Source organism: Neovison vison, chromosome 14 (assembly GCF_020171115.1).
Source record: "Neovison vison isolate M4711 chromosome 14, ASM_NN_V1, whole genome shotgun sequence".
NCBI lineage: Eukaryota > Metazoa > Chordata > Mammalia > Carnivora > Mustelidae > Neogale > Neogale vison.
In genome coordinates, this window is record NC_058104.1 from 19,534,021 (window position 1) to 19,553,026 (window position 19,006).

At 49.7% G+C, this 19,006-nt stretch overlaps 1 protein-coding gene across 1 annotated transcript; it reads right to left on the reverse strand.

Moving 5' to 3' along the window:
* Positions 1–378: 378 nt before the first annotated feature.
* On the reverse strand, positions 379–18,997 carry C14H16orf89 (chromosome 14 C16orf89 homolog). The gene is made up of 9 exons (XM_044234012.1): positions 18,979–18,997; positions 13,773–14,171; positions 9,857–10,006; positions 8,394–8,544; positions 7,100–7,217; positions 5,033–5,168; positions 4,302–4,406; positions 3,135–3,221; positions 379–747 (listed from the first exon to the last, which is right to left on the reverse strand). Exons 1-9 carry the CDS (start codon positions 18,995–18,997, stop codon positions 584–586), a joined length of 1,329 nt encoding a protein of 442 aa, XP_044089947.1. The 3' UTR covers positions 379–583.
* Positions 18,998–19,006: the final 9 nt, after the last annotated feature.

Below are 19,006 nucleotides of genomic sequence, written 5' to 3' on the forward strand. Positions count from 1 at the left end.
CCCTGCCGAGGACACAGAGCTCATCAGCGGGACAGCTGGGATTTGGACGCACGCAGCCTGGGCACAGCCGCACCATTAACCACGATGCCACACTGCCTTTTGTCAAATGACGCGGCTGTGGCAGGACATGACATGACACTGTAGAGTTCCTTGCACGGACATAAACATTTTATGTTCTGCCTTTTGTGACCACATCTCAAGTTTGGTCATGACTCAACTGTTACATTCAGAGACCCTTATTTCTCCCACTGGGAAAGATGCAACCATTGACATCGGAATGAACTGCCTTTAACGCTCACATTAGGGGTCTCCTTGGAATTTGTGTCGTGACTTGAAAACAGAGCCCTAGAAGTTGTCCCCACGGCTGAGAAACACGACTCGACTGCACTCTAAATTTATTCATCTGCTTCCGCGCCTGGCTCCCACGCCTGGCTCCAGCCCCACATCACCTTCCCTGGCCCTGTTCCCTGAGGGGACGAAGCTGGGCTGCTTTTCTGGTTGTTTCTTCTGCTGCCTCCTTGTCAGGGCATGGCCCGGGCACCCGGGATTTCAGGGAGGAAGGACTGGTGAACGGCATCCATTTTCATCTTCCAGTGGCAGGCGTGGACACATTTGTCTCAGCGACTACAGCTGGTGCCAGTGAGGACTGCCACAGCTCTCCACCTGCTGGGGGGTGTTCCGCCAGGACGTAGAGAAAGCCCCCCAGGGCGGCCACGGCCATGGCTGTGTTGTGGGAGGAACAGCCGTCTGGGGAGAGAGAGCCCTCCCTGTGAATCCTGTGTTGAATACTGGCCACAGTTCTGTCATGAGTGCTTTTTGGATACTTCCCCAGCCAGCCAGGTCCTGGGCCACCACCCATCCACCAGCTGCCATGAGTGCTGGCCACTAACAGCTCCCGTCTCCAGAGAAATGACCCTGGCCAGTTGGAGCCTCCTCATCAAGAAGGTTATGCCTCCTCCCAGTGACTTACTAATACGGGACACAAAAGACCAGCCTTCCATCTCGGGGGTGGGGGGGGCGGGGGTGACTCAGGTGCAATTTCCACTCCAGAGCCCCCTCCCCTGGGATCTGACCTGAGGCCACACCCTTGTCCAGCTCCTTCCCACCTCCCCTTGCTCTGAGAGCCTGCATGAGACCTTCTAGGATAGCGTCTTGTTGCCCATTTTTGCAGATAGGGAAACCAAAGTTCGGTAGTAGGGCTGAGCTCCCCAACCCTGGAGTCCCCAGGGCTCATTTCTTGACCTTGATAGCCTCTCTCATTCCTGCCTTAATCTTATCTGGTCCCAGGTGACCCTGAGCACCTGCCTGACACCTGCCAGAGCAAGAACCCCTTAGAGGAAAAAAAAAAAAAAAAGAACCCCTTAGAGGTTTCTTTGTTCTCTAACCCCCAAGTGGGCCACCCACCTTTGTTTCTGAGCAGGTGGAGAGGGAGCCAGGACTTTCCTCACCCCTCACGGTCTTGGAGATGGGAAGAACCTCAGCTAGGGCCTTTGGAGGGAGGGAGAATGCAGGTTCCAAGGAGCCTAATTATGCACGCCAGCAGCTCACACTGTGATACGCCAAATACCATGGGGAGTGCTCTGCTTGGCGATCTGATACTAACCCCCAGCAGCTCTATGAAGGAGGCACTGGTAGGTCCTGATTTTATAAAGAAATGGAGGCCCAGAAGGGTCGAGTGATCCCCACAGTGAGGAAGAAGCAGAAGCAGAAGCAGATTCCAGCTCTGACAGCATGATTTCAAATCCTGTGCCCTAAATCTCCACGCTGGCTGCCCCCTGCTCCACGCGTGTGCAGGGGGTGTGCTCCAGAAGGAAAGGAAGCACTGCTCCCTCCTGGGCAGTTCCCTCCACTGCCATCAATCTGTAGGGACCCCGGAAGGACCTCGGCCCTTTCTGCACCTCCCTCTCCAGTCCCAGCTCAGTCCTACAGTCCAGCTGTGTCCCTCTGGGGCAGCAGCCAGCTCTCCAGGGTGTGCACAGAACCCCTACCACCTGGCCATGGGTAGCCACAGCCCCTTGTGTCAGGGGCCTCTTGTGGTCTCCTGAGAACTTCTCTCCCTCCCCCAGCCCAGCCTTTGGATTTGTGCTTCCACTTCCTTCCCTTGCCTACCTGCAGGCAGATGATGAGGCTACAGTGGGGCTCATGGGGAGACATTTAGTTACTAGAATCATCCACCAACCTAGGCTGGGTATCTGCTCTGGGGGCTGGCTATCACATCTCTTTTCCTGCTTGTGTTTTGCGGTTATTTATTTTTTAATAATAATAAAAAAAGGAAAAAATCAAAAAATTAAAAAAAGGAATCAGTTCTTCTCTTCCTTCTTCCTCCCTGCCTCCCATATTAAATCTTGCCTTTCTTCCCTTCCCAATATAACTATATCTGATTCTCGGTTTCTCTACACTGGTGGACTGACCACTCAATTTATCGTCTCAACCAGGGATACTTTGGGGAGGAAAGGGGGTACTATTCATAATGGCTCCGGGACAAGAAGTGTAAGCTGGGGACATCTGGACATGCGGCCACGGGGATTGCATTGCTCACTTGCCTGTTGGTTCAAAGATTCCCTCCTGCCCTTTTTTGGCTCCAAACCACAGTACACTGACCCTTCCAAACTACATTTCCCAGGATGCCTTGCCCATCAGCTTCTGTCTAGGTTTGAGCAATAGCAGACACAAGCTGAAAGAGGGGAGAAGATGCGGTACTCCTCCCCAACTTTGCCTCCTCCATGGCCAGCCCCTGCAGGCTCTCCTAATCCTGCCTGGCTCCACAGTCTCTCCAGCTCTGTTTCCGGTGAGGGTCGTGGCTTCCTGCAGTGGTTAGTCTCTGGGTTTTCTCATCTCTTGCAACACCTTTGAGAAGAGTTCCCTGCATTAAATTCCCCCTGCCTCAAGTTCCCGGTGCTGGTTCCGTTTTCCTGACTTAACCTAGACAGTGAGGGGGTGCTCTCTGTTGTCATTTTCAGTAACACGCTGAAACTTCTTTTATGTTCCCTTCCTGGAGACAAGATCTCTGGACTCCCACTTCCTACCCTGCCCTGAGGGAATAAGGCACATTTCCACTGAGGTCAATCTGTGTGCAGCCTTTCTGGGGTGTATCTTGGTTTCATGCCCAGAAGGCCCCTGGGTATTTTCATTACCTGTAAATTGTTTTTCTCGCCTCTTCACTCTCCTCAAAACATGCTGTTGGCGTTGAACGGCTTTCGATAATTCTTCATCTTCAGCAGCTGGGAGAAGAGTTGAAAGGTGGCCTTCTCAAGATGGGTTTTCACACCTTACTCACCAAACCTCCTCCCCCGCCTCACAATACCTCAAGTAACTTGGGGCTTGCCTCTGGAGGTTCTTCCAGAAGGTTCCTGGAGCACCTGTCTGCAGATCCTTACATACTGCCTAAATTTGCCCTCTGCTGATGTTTCTCCCATTGTGGTCCCCCAACCACCCATATCAGGGCAGCTGATGCGGAGGAACTTCTTAAATATGCACTTTCCACAGGCCCACGTTCTGTCTGCTCAGTCGGAAGGTCGGGGGCCTCAGAATCCTCATTTTATCACCTGTTCTATTCTAAAAGTAGACTATCTTATTTCAAAACCTTTGCCTCCTTGAGGCATTCCAGGCTTCAGCCTGTACTGGGAACCTCCTCTGTGCCACACACAGGACAAATGGTTTCCCATGTATTATGTCTACTCCTCATAGCTCAGAAGGAAATTATTATACCCATTTATCTACAGATGAGGAAGTCAGGGTTCAGTGAGGTAAAAGGGACCAGCTGCCCAGTGTAACACAGCTGGAAAGGGGCTGTGTCCTCTCTGCCTCCTCTTCTAGGTCACTTGCTGCAGACATCTCCCTAAATATTCTCGCCCAAAGAAACTTCTTCCGCATTCTTTTCTTTCTCAGCCTGTTTCTTCTTCACAGCCCTTATCAGAACTCACAATTAATTCACTTATTGGTTAACTTAGGTGGCTTCTGCCTCTTTTCTTCAGGGTCAAAGTATACCCTGGAGCCTAGAAAGGGTCTGGCCTAAAGCAGGTGCTTAAGAAATAGTCACCGAAGCAATGCATTTGCTCCTGCAGGTGCAGGGGGCCAACACGTTTCAACGAGACTGTCTCCCATGCTGCAAAGTTTTGGCTTCCAAAGATCCAAGCCCATTTCCACGTGTGTGTGTGTTCGCCTGTGTGTTTGCATGTATATATGTGTTGCAAATCTCTCTCTGAGCCACTAGGACTGCTCTATCACCTTTCTTCACTTGGCCTAGAAACCCAGCCCCCCACCGGCCTCCCGCTTTCAGCCAGGGTGGATGTGCACCTCACCGGGCCTCCCGAAGCATCCTTCCTGTGGCTTCTGCCAGCTGAGAATGGCCTCCAGCCACTGGAGCTTGTAGAAGTCCAAGAAGCCACTGATTCCACAGAACATGACTGGAAGCAAAGACAGAGGATGCTCTACAGACCTGCCCCCAGGCCCACCGGCTTCCAGCGTCAAAGGCTGCACAGTGCCACGAGCCTCCTCCTGCCAGCAGGTAGGGGCTCAGGGCAGTGACTGGAATAAGGTGACTCCCAGACTAGGTCCTGCCTCCACTGAGGGCCCTGATGGGAGTCACTCAAGAGTTAGTGTCAGTCAAGGGATCCAGACCCCTACACCAAGGAGCAACCACTAAGAGATGCCTTTCCTGCCTCATCTCTGAGCCGGTCAGTCAGTCCAGAGTTCCATCACCGTGTCAGCCTTGGGGTGCAGGAAGCAGTCACGTTGTGGCAGGTAAAATACAGGACGCCCAGTTAAAGTCGAGTGTCCAATAAACACAAATGCAAATTTTAAAGCACAAGAGTATCCCAGGGAATGTTCAGGATATACTTGTACTAAAAATATATTCACTTTATCTGGAGTTCAAAGTTACTTGGGGCATCTATATTTCTTTTGCTAAATCTGGCAATCTGTGAGTGCATGTATGTGTGTGTGTGTGTGTGTGTGTGTGTGCATGCGTACGTGCCCCCTGGACCAGGCACACCCCTCCGCTCTGTCAGTAGAGAGGAGTGCCAGGGCTCACTGTTCTCCATGAAGATGTCCCGGGTCGGGTAGGCATATCCAATGGCCTCAGCTCTCTGGTTCAGCTCCATCATGTTGGCACAAAAGAGATTCATGTAGTGTTGGCTCTGTCGGAACAGCCCCTCTGTGCATCCCTTCTGAGGGGAAGAAACAGCCAGAAGGATAGATGACGCACCCACACTCCACTACAGGGGAAGGCTTGTAGTTCTGAGATGGTCTGGAAGGAGGCTGCCTTTGAGGCAGGTCTTTCCTCTTTTCCCAGAATTTCTTCCCCATCTGTACCTCTGGATTGCTGGGGGCTCCATCTCCGGGTGGTGTGGCGGGGGTGGGGGGTGATGGGGGGTGGTGGTGGGGCGCGGATCAGAAAGAGCTGGGTTTGAGTCCCAGCTCTGCTACTCAGGAGTGGTGTGACCTTAGCTGGCCACGTTAACCTTTCTGAACCTAGAGGGTCTCAGCCACAGGGGAAGGGCGATGTGTCTGGGACTGCACCAGAGGCGCTCGCTTGGACGGGCGGTACCATAGTCGGGAAGTACCCGACACAGCCTGATACTGGAGCGATATAACCATTCGCTGCCGCCCCATTCCGATTTCAGGCTAACCCATCTGGCTAGCTTCAGTTCTGCTCAAAGTGTGGGCCACGGACTGGTCTCAGGGACGGGACAGGAGACAAGAGGTGGACTTGCCAATTTCTGTAACACTGTATCAGAGTAGCCTTCTACCTGTCCAATCTAATAAGCAAAATAGTTTTCCTCGTAATTTGATTGTTATTATATTTACAGAAATGCTGGATGGGGACAGCTTGCCAACAAATAACAATTTTTTTTTAAAAACCTGCCTAACTAAAACATTAAGTACCTTCTCAGCTAAGAATTTCTTTCTTTCTTTTTTAAAGATTTATTTATTTATTTGACAGACAGAGATCACAAGTAGGAAGAAAGGCAGGCAGAGAGAGGAGGAAGCAGGCTCCCTGCTGAGCAGATGACCCAACACGGGGCTCGATCCCATGATATCACGATCTGAGCCCAAGGCAGAGGCTTTGACCCACTGAGGCACCCAGGCACCCCTCAGCTAAGAATTTCTGCACAAGAAATAACCTTTTTCAATGGAGATAATGAGCCTTACCTTTCCATATGGGGAAATACATATGCTTAAAAATTATTATCCTTATTTAGGGTTCCTGGGTGGCTCAGTTGGTTAAGCGTCTGCTTTCGGCTCAGGTCATGATCCCAGGATCCTGGTATCGGTCCCGCATTGGGCTCCCTACTCAGTGGGGAGGGTCTGCTTTCTCTCTACCCCTCCCCATACTTGTGATGTCTCTCTCAGATAAATAAATAAAATGTTTAAAAAATAAAATTATAAAAATAATTTTATAAAACTAAAATTATCATCATTATTTAGTGAAGTTTGAGCTCCTGGGCTTGGAAGAGCATTGGGGGCTGCAGAGGTCAGGGTGGGGCTGGTTTGTCTTGGTTTGTTTTTCTGAAAGCTGCTATGGACCAAATATTCGAAATCCTTTTCCATTTGTTATTGTTTATGGAGTTCTTTCTGCTGCTTCTCTTTCACTCTTTCTCTTTGTTTTCCCGGCGCCTACAATCCAGTTTTGCATGCAGTGCGATCTGTCCAACTAGAATCCCAAATCCTGCCTCCCCACCCCCACCCCTAGTCTGGTTCAATGTTATAGCAGACAGATGGCAGACTACTCTTACTTCTCTCTCCTGATGTCCAAAGCACAAGCCCCAAACCCCGCTTATTTTCCTGGTGTGTAGCATGCAAAACTGCACTGCCACAAGCCCCTTCTTTTTTTTTTTTTTTTTTAAAGATTTTATTTATTTATTTGACAGACAGAGATCACAAGCAGGCAGACAGGCAGGCAGAGAGAGGGAGAGGAGGAAGCAGGCTCCCTGCAGAGCAGAGAGCCCGATGCGGGACTCGATCCCAGGACCCTGAGATCATGACCTGAGCCGAAGGCAGCGGCTTAACCCACTGAGCCACCCAGGCGCCCCCCACAAGCCCCTTCTAATCTTTGGCTCTCCTCTGTGCATGTGGTTGGCCCATGTGGGGCACTTACCATTCTGGCCGAGAGGAAGAACAGCAGCTGGTGGGAGAGGCCGTAGCCAGAGCAGCCGGGCTTGGTCATGAGGGTCCTGCACAAGTCTGAGAGCCTGCAGGGCTGGCTGCTGTCTGTCCTGCGGAAGAAGTGGTTCAGGCGCCCTGAAGGAAGCCTGAGGACATGAAGCCTGTTCCAGTCCCCGGCCCCCCACTGGTTATTAGAACCCCAGTATGTTCCAGGGACCCAGCAAGGGGAGGCGACCCTGGAGTTATCCTGGATAGGGCAAGCTCCAAGGGGCTGCGACTTGCTCCGTGGGACCCCCAAGTACAGTCCTTGGGGGACCACCCACTACCCTACCCAGCAATTCTATGAACCTAGGGCTGATTTGGGGCTGGTACCAAGCCCCCTGCACAGCAGGATGAAATTGTGAGCGTCACTAGGCTCTACTCCTGCTTGCAGAGACCTACAGCCCAGTGAGGGGGCCAGAACCCTAGATAAATGTAAATTCTATTTATGGCTACCAGTGGTGCTAGGAGAGTCAGCCTACTGTGGGAGGTCAGGGAAGGTTCTGGAAGAAGGATGCTGGAGTGGCTCTGAGGTGTAAGCAGGGTTACTTAGGCAGGGGGGTGGGGTGGGGCAGGTGGGAGGAGGACCACATATGCCAGCGGGGCACAGGCAAAGGTTTAGAAGGGGGCACCTGGGTGGCTCAGTGGGTTAAGCCGTTGCCTTCGGCTCAGGTCATGATCTCCGGGTCCTGGGATTGAGTCCCGCATCAGGCTCTCTGCTCAGTGGGGAGCCTGCTTCCTCCTCTCTCTCTGCCTGCCTCTCTGCCTACTTGTGATCTCTCTCTGTCAAATAAATAAATAAAATCTTTAAAAAAAAAAAAAAAAAGAAGTGGGACACAATTAGGTCCTTTTGAGGGCCTGATAAGAGCCCCAGGGGCTGGACTAGAGGGCAGCAGGAGCAGGGGCTTTGTTCTGAGAACAACAGGAAGCTTCATACTGGGGGCAGAATGTTCAGATGTGGTTTTTGAAAGGATCCCTCTTGTGTGAGAGACCAGTGGGGTGGGGTGGGGGCGTTCAGGGTGTGGGGTGGATGTTTGGACCCAGCTGGAAGTCTCCAGTGGAGAGCAGGGCGGAGGGGGAGGCAGCCTAGGTGCAACGGGGGTGAGAGAGGTTGGTGTCAGGGTGACTGGGAGGTGGGGAGGCTGTGCCTGGTTCTGCACAGATCCTTGGACGTTGGAGACAGGAGGACTAGCAGAGAGCAAGTGATCTGGGTTTTTGGAAAGTGAGGGCACGTGTAGGGGGCCCACCCTGTTCCCAGCAGCTGCACCAGACAGAAGTCACTGCGTTCCTCGGAGAAGGAGTCCTGTGGCTCAAACGTGGGGTAGACCATGGAGGCATTTGTGCTGGTCCAGGCATGTGGAAGCTTCCAAAACCCAGGCTGGATGGTCGGCTGGAACTCTGGCAGAAAGGCGGGGTGAAGAGAAAGCACCCAGGGGCAGTGCACCATGCCTTGCCTAATTGCACCCAGGCTCCTACAGCCCATGCCCAAGAATTGGGTGTCCCTGCCCAGGTAACCCTGACTGCACACAAGCCTGCCCAAGGCTCTGAGCCTTGCCTGCTGCTTGCACATTATGTTTGAAACATTCAGGAAGCTCCTCCTCTTAAAAAAAAATTTTTTTTTTAAATCAATAGGAATTGGGGTGCCTGGGTGGCTCAGTCAATTAAGCTTCTGCTTTCAGCTCAGGTCATGATCTCAGGTCTGGGGATCGAGCCCCAAGTCAGGCTCCCTGCTCAGCAGGGAGTATGCTTCTCCCTCTGCCTCTGCCCTTCCCCACAGCTTGTGCTCTCTCTCAAATAAATAAATATATAAAATATTTTTTTTAAAGATTTTATCCATTTATTTGACAGAGGTCACAAGTAGGCAGAGAGGCAGGCAGAGAGACAGAGGGGGAAGCAGGCTCCCTGCCGAGCAGAGAGCCCGATATGGGGCTCCATCCTAGGACCCCGAGATCATGACCTGAGCTGAAGGCTGAGGCTTTAAGCCACTGGGCCACCCAGGAGCCCTAATAAATAAAGTCTTAAAAAAGAAAGAAAGATGCTGAGGGACTTCTTTAGGATAACACAGGTTGGGATGGTCTTAAGGGTCAGGATGGGGCACATGGAGATCAGAGGTAGGGAGGGCAGGGATGTGGTGGTCTGCAGCTGGGCTGCTGTGTGAGAAGGAAGGGTGTACCGGCTAACCATCTCCTTGTTCATTCCCACACACCTGACTGGGAGCTGGGAGTCTAGGCGGCCGAACAAGCGTGAGGGGCTGGTTTTATACATCATCTCCCTTTACCACCCCAGGAATGATTCACACCAGGCTTACAGGGTGGATCAGAGAGATACTAGCAGAATGCTAATATTTGGTGTGCAAAGGGCTGAATTATTTTTGAGACATCTTACTCTCTGGGACAGACCAGACCCTCCCCTCTTGTCTAGGATGCAGGCTCCCAAGCCTTGGGTAAGCTGAACAAGGGGAGACATGTTCCCTACTCCCAGCCACTCTGCCCCACCATTCAACCCCTCCCCGTCTCATCACTCCCTGTATAGGTGGGAGAGGTCATCACAAGCTGTCCAGGGATGGCCAAACATTCCCCAAGTTCAGCCTGTGTGCTAGGCCCACAGGAATCAGTTGGTTACAGATTGTCCCAGATTCTCCGTTACACCAGGAGGAGTGCCCCCAGATGCTGTGTTCCTGAAGTAATGAGACTTTAGCCCCTGCTTTTACCTCTTAGGTACTTGGGATCACTCAGCTTGAGGTAGGAGATGGATCTGTGAAGGAGAGGTTCTAGCTTTTCCACCAGATTCCCCACACGCAGGCTCAGCTGCTGCATCTGGGGGTCCTGGGCCCACTTTTCCTGAACACCTTTTAGCTGCACTGGAAAGGAAAAGACTTCATTCATTCCATCATTTGACAAGCAATTTGAATAGAAAAGATTATCCAAACTTATAATGCTTATTGAACCTCCCTTTCTCCTCCAGTTCCTGAAAGGAAAGAATTGGCTGAGCTTATTGGAAATGAGGCCTGTGGGGCTCAGCTGGGTAATGGGGGTGGGGCCAGTGTGCCGGAAGTTGGCAGCTAAGAATTTGGTTTCAGGAGGTGGGCCTGAGTTTAGATCCTGACTCTAATTCTTTCTTGTTGGATGACCAGAGAAAGATATTTAATTTCTTTCCATTTTACTTTCTTCATCTATGAAATGGGGGAAATGATGGTCCTTACTTCTTAGAGTGGGGAGTTGTAAGGATTAAATGAACTAATGCATAGAGAGGACTTAGCATTGTCCACGGTGCAAAGTAGGCGCTTAATAAAGTTTAGTTGTAAGTATTAATTAGGGAGATCTAAGGTTTGCTGTACAAGAATGAGGAAGGGATTCAGATGCTGGGTGGAAAGCCATGGTGTACAGTTGAGCAGGCTGTATACTGCACAAGGGCAGCATATATTCCTATCATGGGTTTGTATTTGTATTAAGACAATTTTCCAGCAGATGGCAGGCAAGCGACTTGAGGAAAGAGACACCTTTTTCTAATTTTCACGTTAGAATTCACATTTCAAATTTCACATTTTGACTAGCAGTGGTTCTGCAGGGGTGGGAGAAAATGGTCATGGTGGGGAGAGAAAACATGGTCGAGAGAGAAGATGTGAGGGAAAGCCTCAGCACAGGGCTGAGAGGATGAGAGATGGCCTAAGTCCAGATAAGAACTTTGTTGGGGAGGGAGGATGTGGTTTAAGAGTGTGTTAAGCAAGTCCTGTGGGGGGTGATGGGCTCTATAACACTCTTCTCCAGTTTTGGCTCTCTCCCTGCACTTGAACCTAGGCTGTGTGCTTCTGAAGCCTTGTTCCAGACTGCTTGTTCCAGATTGCAGCTGGAGGGTACTGTCCTGGCAACCAGAAGGGGTAGCCAAGTTAGCAATGAGGTGCACCCAACCTGGCTTCATGGTGGTATTTCTCCCTGCCTGGGTGGCTGCTGCTGCCACCTTTTGGATCACCATCCTGGCTGGCAGAAGCAGCTGGAGGGACCCTTTTCTCTCTTAGGGAGGGTCAATGTCCACTTGTCTAGCCCCAAGCAGAAAGGATTCGGGAGAACAATGGGTATCTTGTTGTAACTGGACCCCTACCCCCAAATGTGAACCCCTTCTCTCTGTCCTGGGAGGCTGAGAATGAAAATAGGACCTTCGCAAGGAGTGCTGTGGCAACCCGCCAGTTTCCACACCCTTTCAAGGCCTTCTTGCATCATATGGGGCTGACCCTCAAAACCAATAAGAAATTGGGGAAATGATGGTGTGTGACCTCCAAGGCTTGGTTGTAAAAGACAAGGCTCCTGCCTTGCTTCTCTGAGGTCACTTACTCTGGGAAAGCTGGCTGCCATGTTGCCAGGGCACACAAGTAGCCATATGGCGAGGTCACGTGGTGAGGCTCCTGCCAGCACTAACTTGGCAGGCCTGGGAGTGAATGGGGTGGCTCCTCCAGCCCCAGTCAAGCCTTCGGATGATCACAGGCTGGCTGACATTTTGACTCCAATCTCATGTGAGGCCCTGAGCCAGAACCCTAGCCCAATTCTTCCTAGATTCCTGACAGTCATGGTGAGATAGTAACTGTGTTGCTGTTTTATGCACCTGTTTGGAGATACTTTGTTACACATCTATAGGTTATGGCAAAGAGATAGAGGAGAGCTGTGGAGAGGAGAGGAGAGGAGAGGAGGGGGTGGCCCTGGTCTGAGGCTGTTGTGTGGTGTTGGGTTGCGCCACCATTTCCCTCCTTCCCAGCCACCTCAACCCAGTGATGATTCAGACAGTGGGCGCTGAGTCAGACAGAGCAGGGTTCTAAGCCCACTGCCTACACTTGCTTGCTATGTGACCTTGGACATTCTCTAAAGTCTGTCCCTGATCGGTGAAAGGGGATAATCATAATGAACTTACTTCAAGGATTGTGGGGAGAAGTCAGGAAAATACCCCATATGAGCGTTAACCTTGTGCCAGCACTTAGTGGGTACTTAGCAAACTTTATGTTTTATTATCTCATGGACCCCAGAAAGCACACGGCCAAGGGAACCACCTGCCTTTCCTTCTCTCTCCATAAAGAAATAACAGGCCCATGGGACAGCTGCTGATAAAACCTGTTGTCTTGTTCCAGGAACAACAACAGCTGCTTAGATGGAGCCCAGTGCTGTGCCTGACATCTAGGGTGGTCAAAAAGTCAATGCAATGTCCACTCTCCCCTCAAGGGCTGTTGGAGTTCGATTTGAGTATGATCAGCTGTGAAGCAGATCATACTGGAGAGGTTACTGGACCTCTCTGTGACTCAGGGTCCCCACCTGCAGGGAGAGCAAAACAGAACACTTCCCTCTCTGGGTTGCTTGGAGATTATTAGCATCCAAAGGTACATTTGCCAGGCCACTTGCTGTGGCTTTGTGGGGCCCTTTCTTTATTAAAAAAATAGATCAAAGAGGACGTCTTAAGACTGTATAAGTGTAAATATGGATCTGTTGACATTATATATTAGAGCATTCTCTTTGACTTAAAAGTTTATTTTTATTTCTTCTGACTTTAACAGAAATCAAAACAGGGTGCCTGGGTGGGTTAGTGGGTCAAGTGTCTGCCTTTGGCTCAGGTCATGATCCCAGGATCCTGAGACTGAGTCCTGCATCAGGCTCCCTGCTCAGTGGGGAGTCTGATTCTCCCTCTCCCTCTCCCCTGCTCATGTTCTCTCTCATGTGTATGCTCTCTCTCAAATAAATGAAATTTTAAAAAAGAGAGAAATCAAAACATTTTCACGGGCCTCTGAAAGTATCTTGTGCCTCATGGGGAAGCCAGCCCTGTGGTTTATTATTATTATTCATTTCTAGAGGCAGTATAGGACAGGGCTGGGTTTAAATGGAGACCCTGGTCCTAGCCTGAGAGGATCTTGGATCTTGGGGGTCTCCAGGATGGCACTTGGGGGCTCAGGAGTGTGGGGAGTCAGGCATGGGAGATCGGGAGATCAGGAGATCAGGCATGGGAGCAGACCTGGCCCCTCCTCTTGCTGGGACCTGGAGTCCAGGTGGGTGGAGGTGGCCAGCTGCGCTGGTCACCCCCAGAGGGGGTGATGGGGAAGGGGGGCCCGGCCAGAGCCCCAGGCTGATACTAAGTCAGCTCTGTCAGTTAGGTCAAGGTGGCCTTTGGAGAGGGGCTCCTGTAACTGGAAGTGTGTGTGGGGTGGTTCCTTGTTTGCCTTGGCCTACTGTCAGCTCCGTCTAGAGGATCTTAATCCCTTAAAGCTGAACAAACACTTGGCTCTTATCTTGGAGCCTTCAGGTGGCTTTGGCTAGAAGTGGAGGGAGTGCACTGCTGCCTGATCTTAAGGGTTTCTGGTTTTTCCATAGCCACGCTCTCATTAAGGCCCCTTGAGAGGGCATATACCCTCTGCCCATCTTGTTCGTGACATATCAGGACCATCCCTCTCAAATAAATCATTTCCTCCCAGGAAAAGAATAATTTCCAAATCTTTTCCCATGTAGTGTCTGAATCCTTTTTGCTCCTAAAATAATTGAGTACAGCAGGGTCCCAAGAGGGCTCCAAAACGAGCAAGCCTCCTAGCAGAGCAGGAAGGTAACTGGCTGAGAACTGTTTTTCTGGTGGCCCGTCCAGAGGAACAAGAGTGCACCCACCTTCCAGCACCCGGAACCCCACCACGCCGTCCAGGTTGATTTCAGGCAGCCTCTTCTTCAGGAAGGAGGTGGCTCTCTCCAGCGCTGAGAGGATAAGGCCCATGATGGTGGCCTTGCCTGCTGGGGTGTCTGGTGGTGCCAGCGAGTAGGGCTGCAGAGGGGGTGGTGATACCAGCAGCAAGAGCAGGAGCAGGAGCCGTGAGCTGGGCATGGCTGGCCCTCTGCCTGAGGCTGGAGGAGTGTTGCAGTTCCAGGAAGCCCACTCCCATATACACTCCTTCTGTCCCTTCCTCCTTGCTCCTCCCCTGCAGAGCTGGAGACAATGGGCAGGCAGGGCTAACCCAGCAGCCTGGGGTAGCCTGGGCAGCTGGCCATGGGAAGGGCCGCTGGAGGGGTCTGCTTACCGCTGGCAGGGGGTGGGGTGGGTGGGGTTGGCGGCAGTCACGCCAATTCTGGACTGGAGCCAGCTGGCTGCAAGCTTCCAGCCTTTCCTTCTCATTCTTGATTCTCCAGGCCCATGGGCTAAGTCTTGGACCTACCAATTGCAGTTATACTCCAGATCTAAAAACATGGAAACGTAAAGGTTTTTCCTTTTTTGTCGTTTGAAATAAGTTTGGAGCAAGCTTGTTTGAAACAGGATATTAACTGTAAAGGCAGTACACGTGGGCACTTAAAAATCATCCAGTGGCCACATTTTAAAAAGTAAAGAAAAGCAAGTGAAATTAATTTTTTTTTTTTTAAGTAGGCTCCACACCCAGCAAGGAGCCCAACCCACAACCCTGAGGTCAAGGCTTGAGCTGAAATCGTGAGTCAGATGCCTTATCAAGTGAGTCACCCCGGCACCCAGGCTAAATGAATTTTAATAATCTTTCTTACTTGAGCCAATGGATCCAAAACATTTCAACATGGAATCAATATAAAATGATTAACTTTGTAACTTTTTAAATATCAGTTTTCTCCAATGAGGTCTTTGAAATGTGGCATTTCATACTTGAGGTGCATTTCAACACAGGCTGGGCTCATTTCAAGAGCCCAACAATCACATGTGGCTGCTGTATCGTACACTGAAAACTTAGAGCCCTTCTTTGGCTTGTTCAGTGTGAACGCATATGTTTCCCTGCAGAAATTTTTAGAAAACATTTATGCCTTTATTTTAGAGAGAACACAGGTAGGGTAGGGGCAGAGGGAGAGGAGGAGGAGGAGGAGAGAGAGAGAGAGAGAGAGAGAGAGAAAGAAGCAGACTCCCCAGTGAGTGGAGAGTCCTACGTAGGGCTCGATTCCATGACCCCCAGATCAAACCAAGAATTGGATGCTCAACCAACTCAGCCTCCCAGGTGCGCCCCCTGCAGAAATTTTTAAATTTTGGTTTACTGGGTCCTGTCCTGAACCTTGCCAGATGGTTACATGCACGTGCGCTATATTGTGTTTCTAAAATCCAAAAAGTTCTGAATTCAGAAACATACCTGGCTCCCAGGGCTTCAGTTAGCGGATTATAGATCTGTAAAAAAAAATAATAAAAATACCACCACCAAAACTTTCATCTTGACGGTTCTTGTGGGCATGCTGTAGGTCAACCATTTAATTTCATTCTTGTCCCTCCCTCCCCCACCCCTGCCAACCTTCTTATACATTTTTTCCCGAACATTTAAGAATGACAGCTTTATTGAGATATAATTCACATACCATAAAATTCGCCCTTTTAAAGTGTACAATTCAGCAGTGTCTTTTAAAGTAGATTCACAAGGTTGCTCAACTACCACCACTATCTGATTCTGAAACATTTTCGTTTCCCCCAAAAGAAACCCGTTCCCATTACAAGTCACTCCCCACTCCCACCCCTGCCTCCTCACCTGCCCAGCCCCCGGCAACCATGAATCTACTTTCAATGTCTATGGGTTTGCCCATTTTAGACATTTCTTAAAATCGGGCGAACTCTTCAGTATGTGACCTTTTGTGCCTGACTGCTTTCCTTCAGCGTGATGTTTTCCAGGTTCATCCATGTTGTAGCATGAATCAGGACTTGATTCCTTTTTTTAAAAAAATATTTTATTTATTTATTTGACACAGAGAGAGAGAGATCACAAGTAGGCAGAAGGCAGGCAGAGACAGAGGGGGAAGCAGGCTCCCTGCTGAGCAGAGAACCCGATGTGGAGCTTGATCCCAGGACCCTGGGATCATGACCTGAGCAGAAGGCAGAGGCTTAATGCACTGAGCCATCCAGGCACCCCAGGACTTGATTCCTTTTTATGGCTGAATAACGTCCCGCTGTGCAGCTAGATCCCATTATATCCTAGCCATTCAACTGTTGATGGACATATGAGTTATTTCCACCTTTCTGCTACTGTGAATAATGCTGAAATAAATATCTGCTTACAAGTTTTTGTTTCAAAACCTGTCTTCAGTTTTCTTGGCCATATACCTATGAGGCAGGTGTTGGATCCTGTGGTAAGTCTATGTTTAACTTATTGAGGAACTACCAAAATATTTTCCACAGGGGCTGCATCATCTTACATTCCTTCCAGTGATATATGAGGGTTCCTCATGCATACGTTTTTGTTTGGTGACCCCATGACATTTTGTTTATTTATTTTTAAGATTTTATTCATTTATTTGACAGAGAGACAGAGATCACAAGCAGGCAGAGAGAGAGAGAGGGAAGCAGGCTCTCTGCCGAGCAGAGAGCCTGATGTGGGGCTTGATCCCAGGACCCTGAGATCATGACCTGAGCCGAAGGCAGAGGCTTAACCCACTAAGCCACCCAGGTGCCCCACACCATGACATTTTAATATTGCAGTTATACCATATATTTGTTTGTGTACTGTGTCTATAACTGTGCCTTACATATAGGGAGAGTTAAGTTTCTTTTTTTTTTTTTTTCCCCAACAACCATTTTTTTCCCCCTTTGGTGTGCCATTGAGAATGAATGTTCTTGGAGAAGCTCGTCACTATCGTCACTTCAGTTAATCCTTAAAACAGCCTCTGAAGTGGGTCCTATTCTTTTTTTAAAATATTTTATTTATTTACTTGAGAGAAAGCAAGGGAGAGAGAGAGCCCAGAGGGAGGGGTGGAAAGGAAGTACCAGATTCCCCACTGAGCAGGGAGCCCAATGTGGGACTTGGTCCCAGGACTCTTGATCATGACCTGAGCCGAAGGCAGATGCTTCACCGACTGGGCCACCCAGGCACCCAAGTGGGTCCTATTCTTCTTACCTTTTATACCTTAAAATCTGAGGCTCTAGGGGACAAGGTAAGTGATTTCTTGTGACTTACTGTCTCACAGCTAGTATGAGGTGGTGCAGGAAATCCAACGCCTGACTCCACATCTTAAGAATCAGGTGATCCTGCTGGGGTTCAATCTCCAGTCTCTAAAGGGGAAACAAACCCTCCTGACCTTTGGAAGGACTGAATTTCATATGTGATGTACAACAAAAGGGCAGGCAGGACAATCAGAGCTGGCTGAGCTCTGAAACACCTCTGACTGGTGATGCATCTTGTTCCTTTCTCCCTAGAGAAGCAATCCTGACTCCTCTGCCAGCCAGGGTTTCATCCTCTGGAGCATGGTATTTACTCTTGGTTTGTCATAACCATGGGATCTGGTCCTTAGACTCAGATCATCAGGGCAGAAGGGCCCGTTTGAGATGGGATGTCCGCTCCTTCAATTACAGGTCAGGAAAGCCAACTGATGGAGAGTGACTTGCCCAAGATTATGAAACCCACAAGGCTAAGGTCTCCAGATTCCAGCCACATACCACCACAAGAGGGTGGACAGAGTGGGCAGGGTGTGTCCTCCAGCTTTACAGCCCTGGCACCTGCAACTGAGGGACTAAGGAGGCTGCCCTCCCTATCTGTCTGCGTATCCCTCCTATCTCTATATATTTACTAATCTTTCCTTTCTCTCTTTAGCTTAATTTTTAAGCCCTCTGTCACTTACTCACTAATGGTGTGATCTTCAACATCCTTTTTGGTAAAAAAGGAGTCACAAGGCTATTGTGAGAAGCAAATGAGACACACATGCTAAGTCTTGAGCTGGGCTTTAGGGACACTGGAACCACATCTGCAAGGTGCTGCCCTGTCTAGGCTCTTATCAAAGGAGTTTTTTTTTTTATTAAATTTTTTATTTTTTATTTTTTTATTTTTTGGTCCAGTGCATGAGTGAGAGAAGCTTGAGGGCAGTGAGGGGGGCTTTACCAAAATGCTCTCAGTGTTTCTCAGCAAGAGGACCCTGTTCAAAGTTAAAAGGCTATCACATGTACACACACTAAACTCTTTAGTGTGACTACTTTAGGGGGTAAAATTAGACTGTCAGTGGGAAAAACTTTCCTTCTTAACCACATACACTTGAAATCATTGCGCGTTTTACTTCCTTCTTTGTCCTTTTCCCTTTCTCTTTATAAACGTTTTATTCAAGTACAACATACATCCGGAAAAAGAACAAGTTTGCTGCTAAAAGAATTTTTTCTGAAGGACCACACCTACCCAGATCCAGAAAGACACCCTGAGGAGCCCTATTCCACCAGCTCCGTACTGGCCCCCTCCCACTCACACCCCGTCCTCCAAGGCAGGTCGTTCTCCTGACTTCTAACAGTAAAGGGGAGTTTTTTTTGTTTTTGTTTTTTTTTTTTTAAGATTTATTTATTAGATAGAGACTGAATGCACCAAGTGGGGGACAGGCAGAGGGACAGGGAGAGGGAGAATCTCAAGCAGACTCCCCTCTGAGCTTGGACGCCGGACACCCCCCCACCCCCGCTCCTGCAGGCTCCATCTCCCCACCCTGAGATCATGACCTCACCCGAAATCAAGAGTCCACCCTTAAGGGCCTGGACTATGTCATCCAATCGCCCCTAAAGGGTATTTTTGATTTTATATAAATGGAACTGGCCAGTATGAAATTTTTTTTTTTTTTTTAAGATTTTATTTACTTGACAGAGATCACAAGTAGGCAGAGAGGCAGGCAGAGAGAGAGGAGGAAGCAGGCTCCCAGCCCAGCAGAGAGCCCGATGCGGGGCTCGACCCCAGGACCCTGCGATTATGACCTGAGCCACCCAGACGCCCCTGTTTCACTGTATTTGAAGTTATCTTAGAATTTTGAGAAAAAGCGTTCCTAGATCCTTAGAAGGATCTTTACCATAGCATCACCAACTTTTGGCCAGCAGAGGCTCGCTTCTTCGAAGTTCCATGGGCGTCCGCTTAGGGAACCACCTCCTCACCTCCTTTCTCTCCGCCCATCTCCGACAG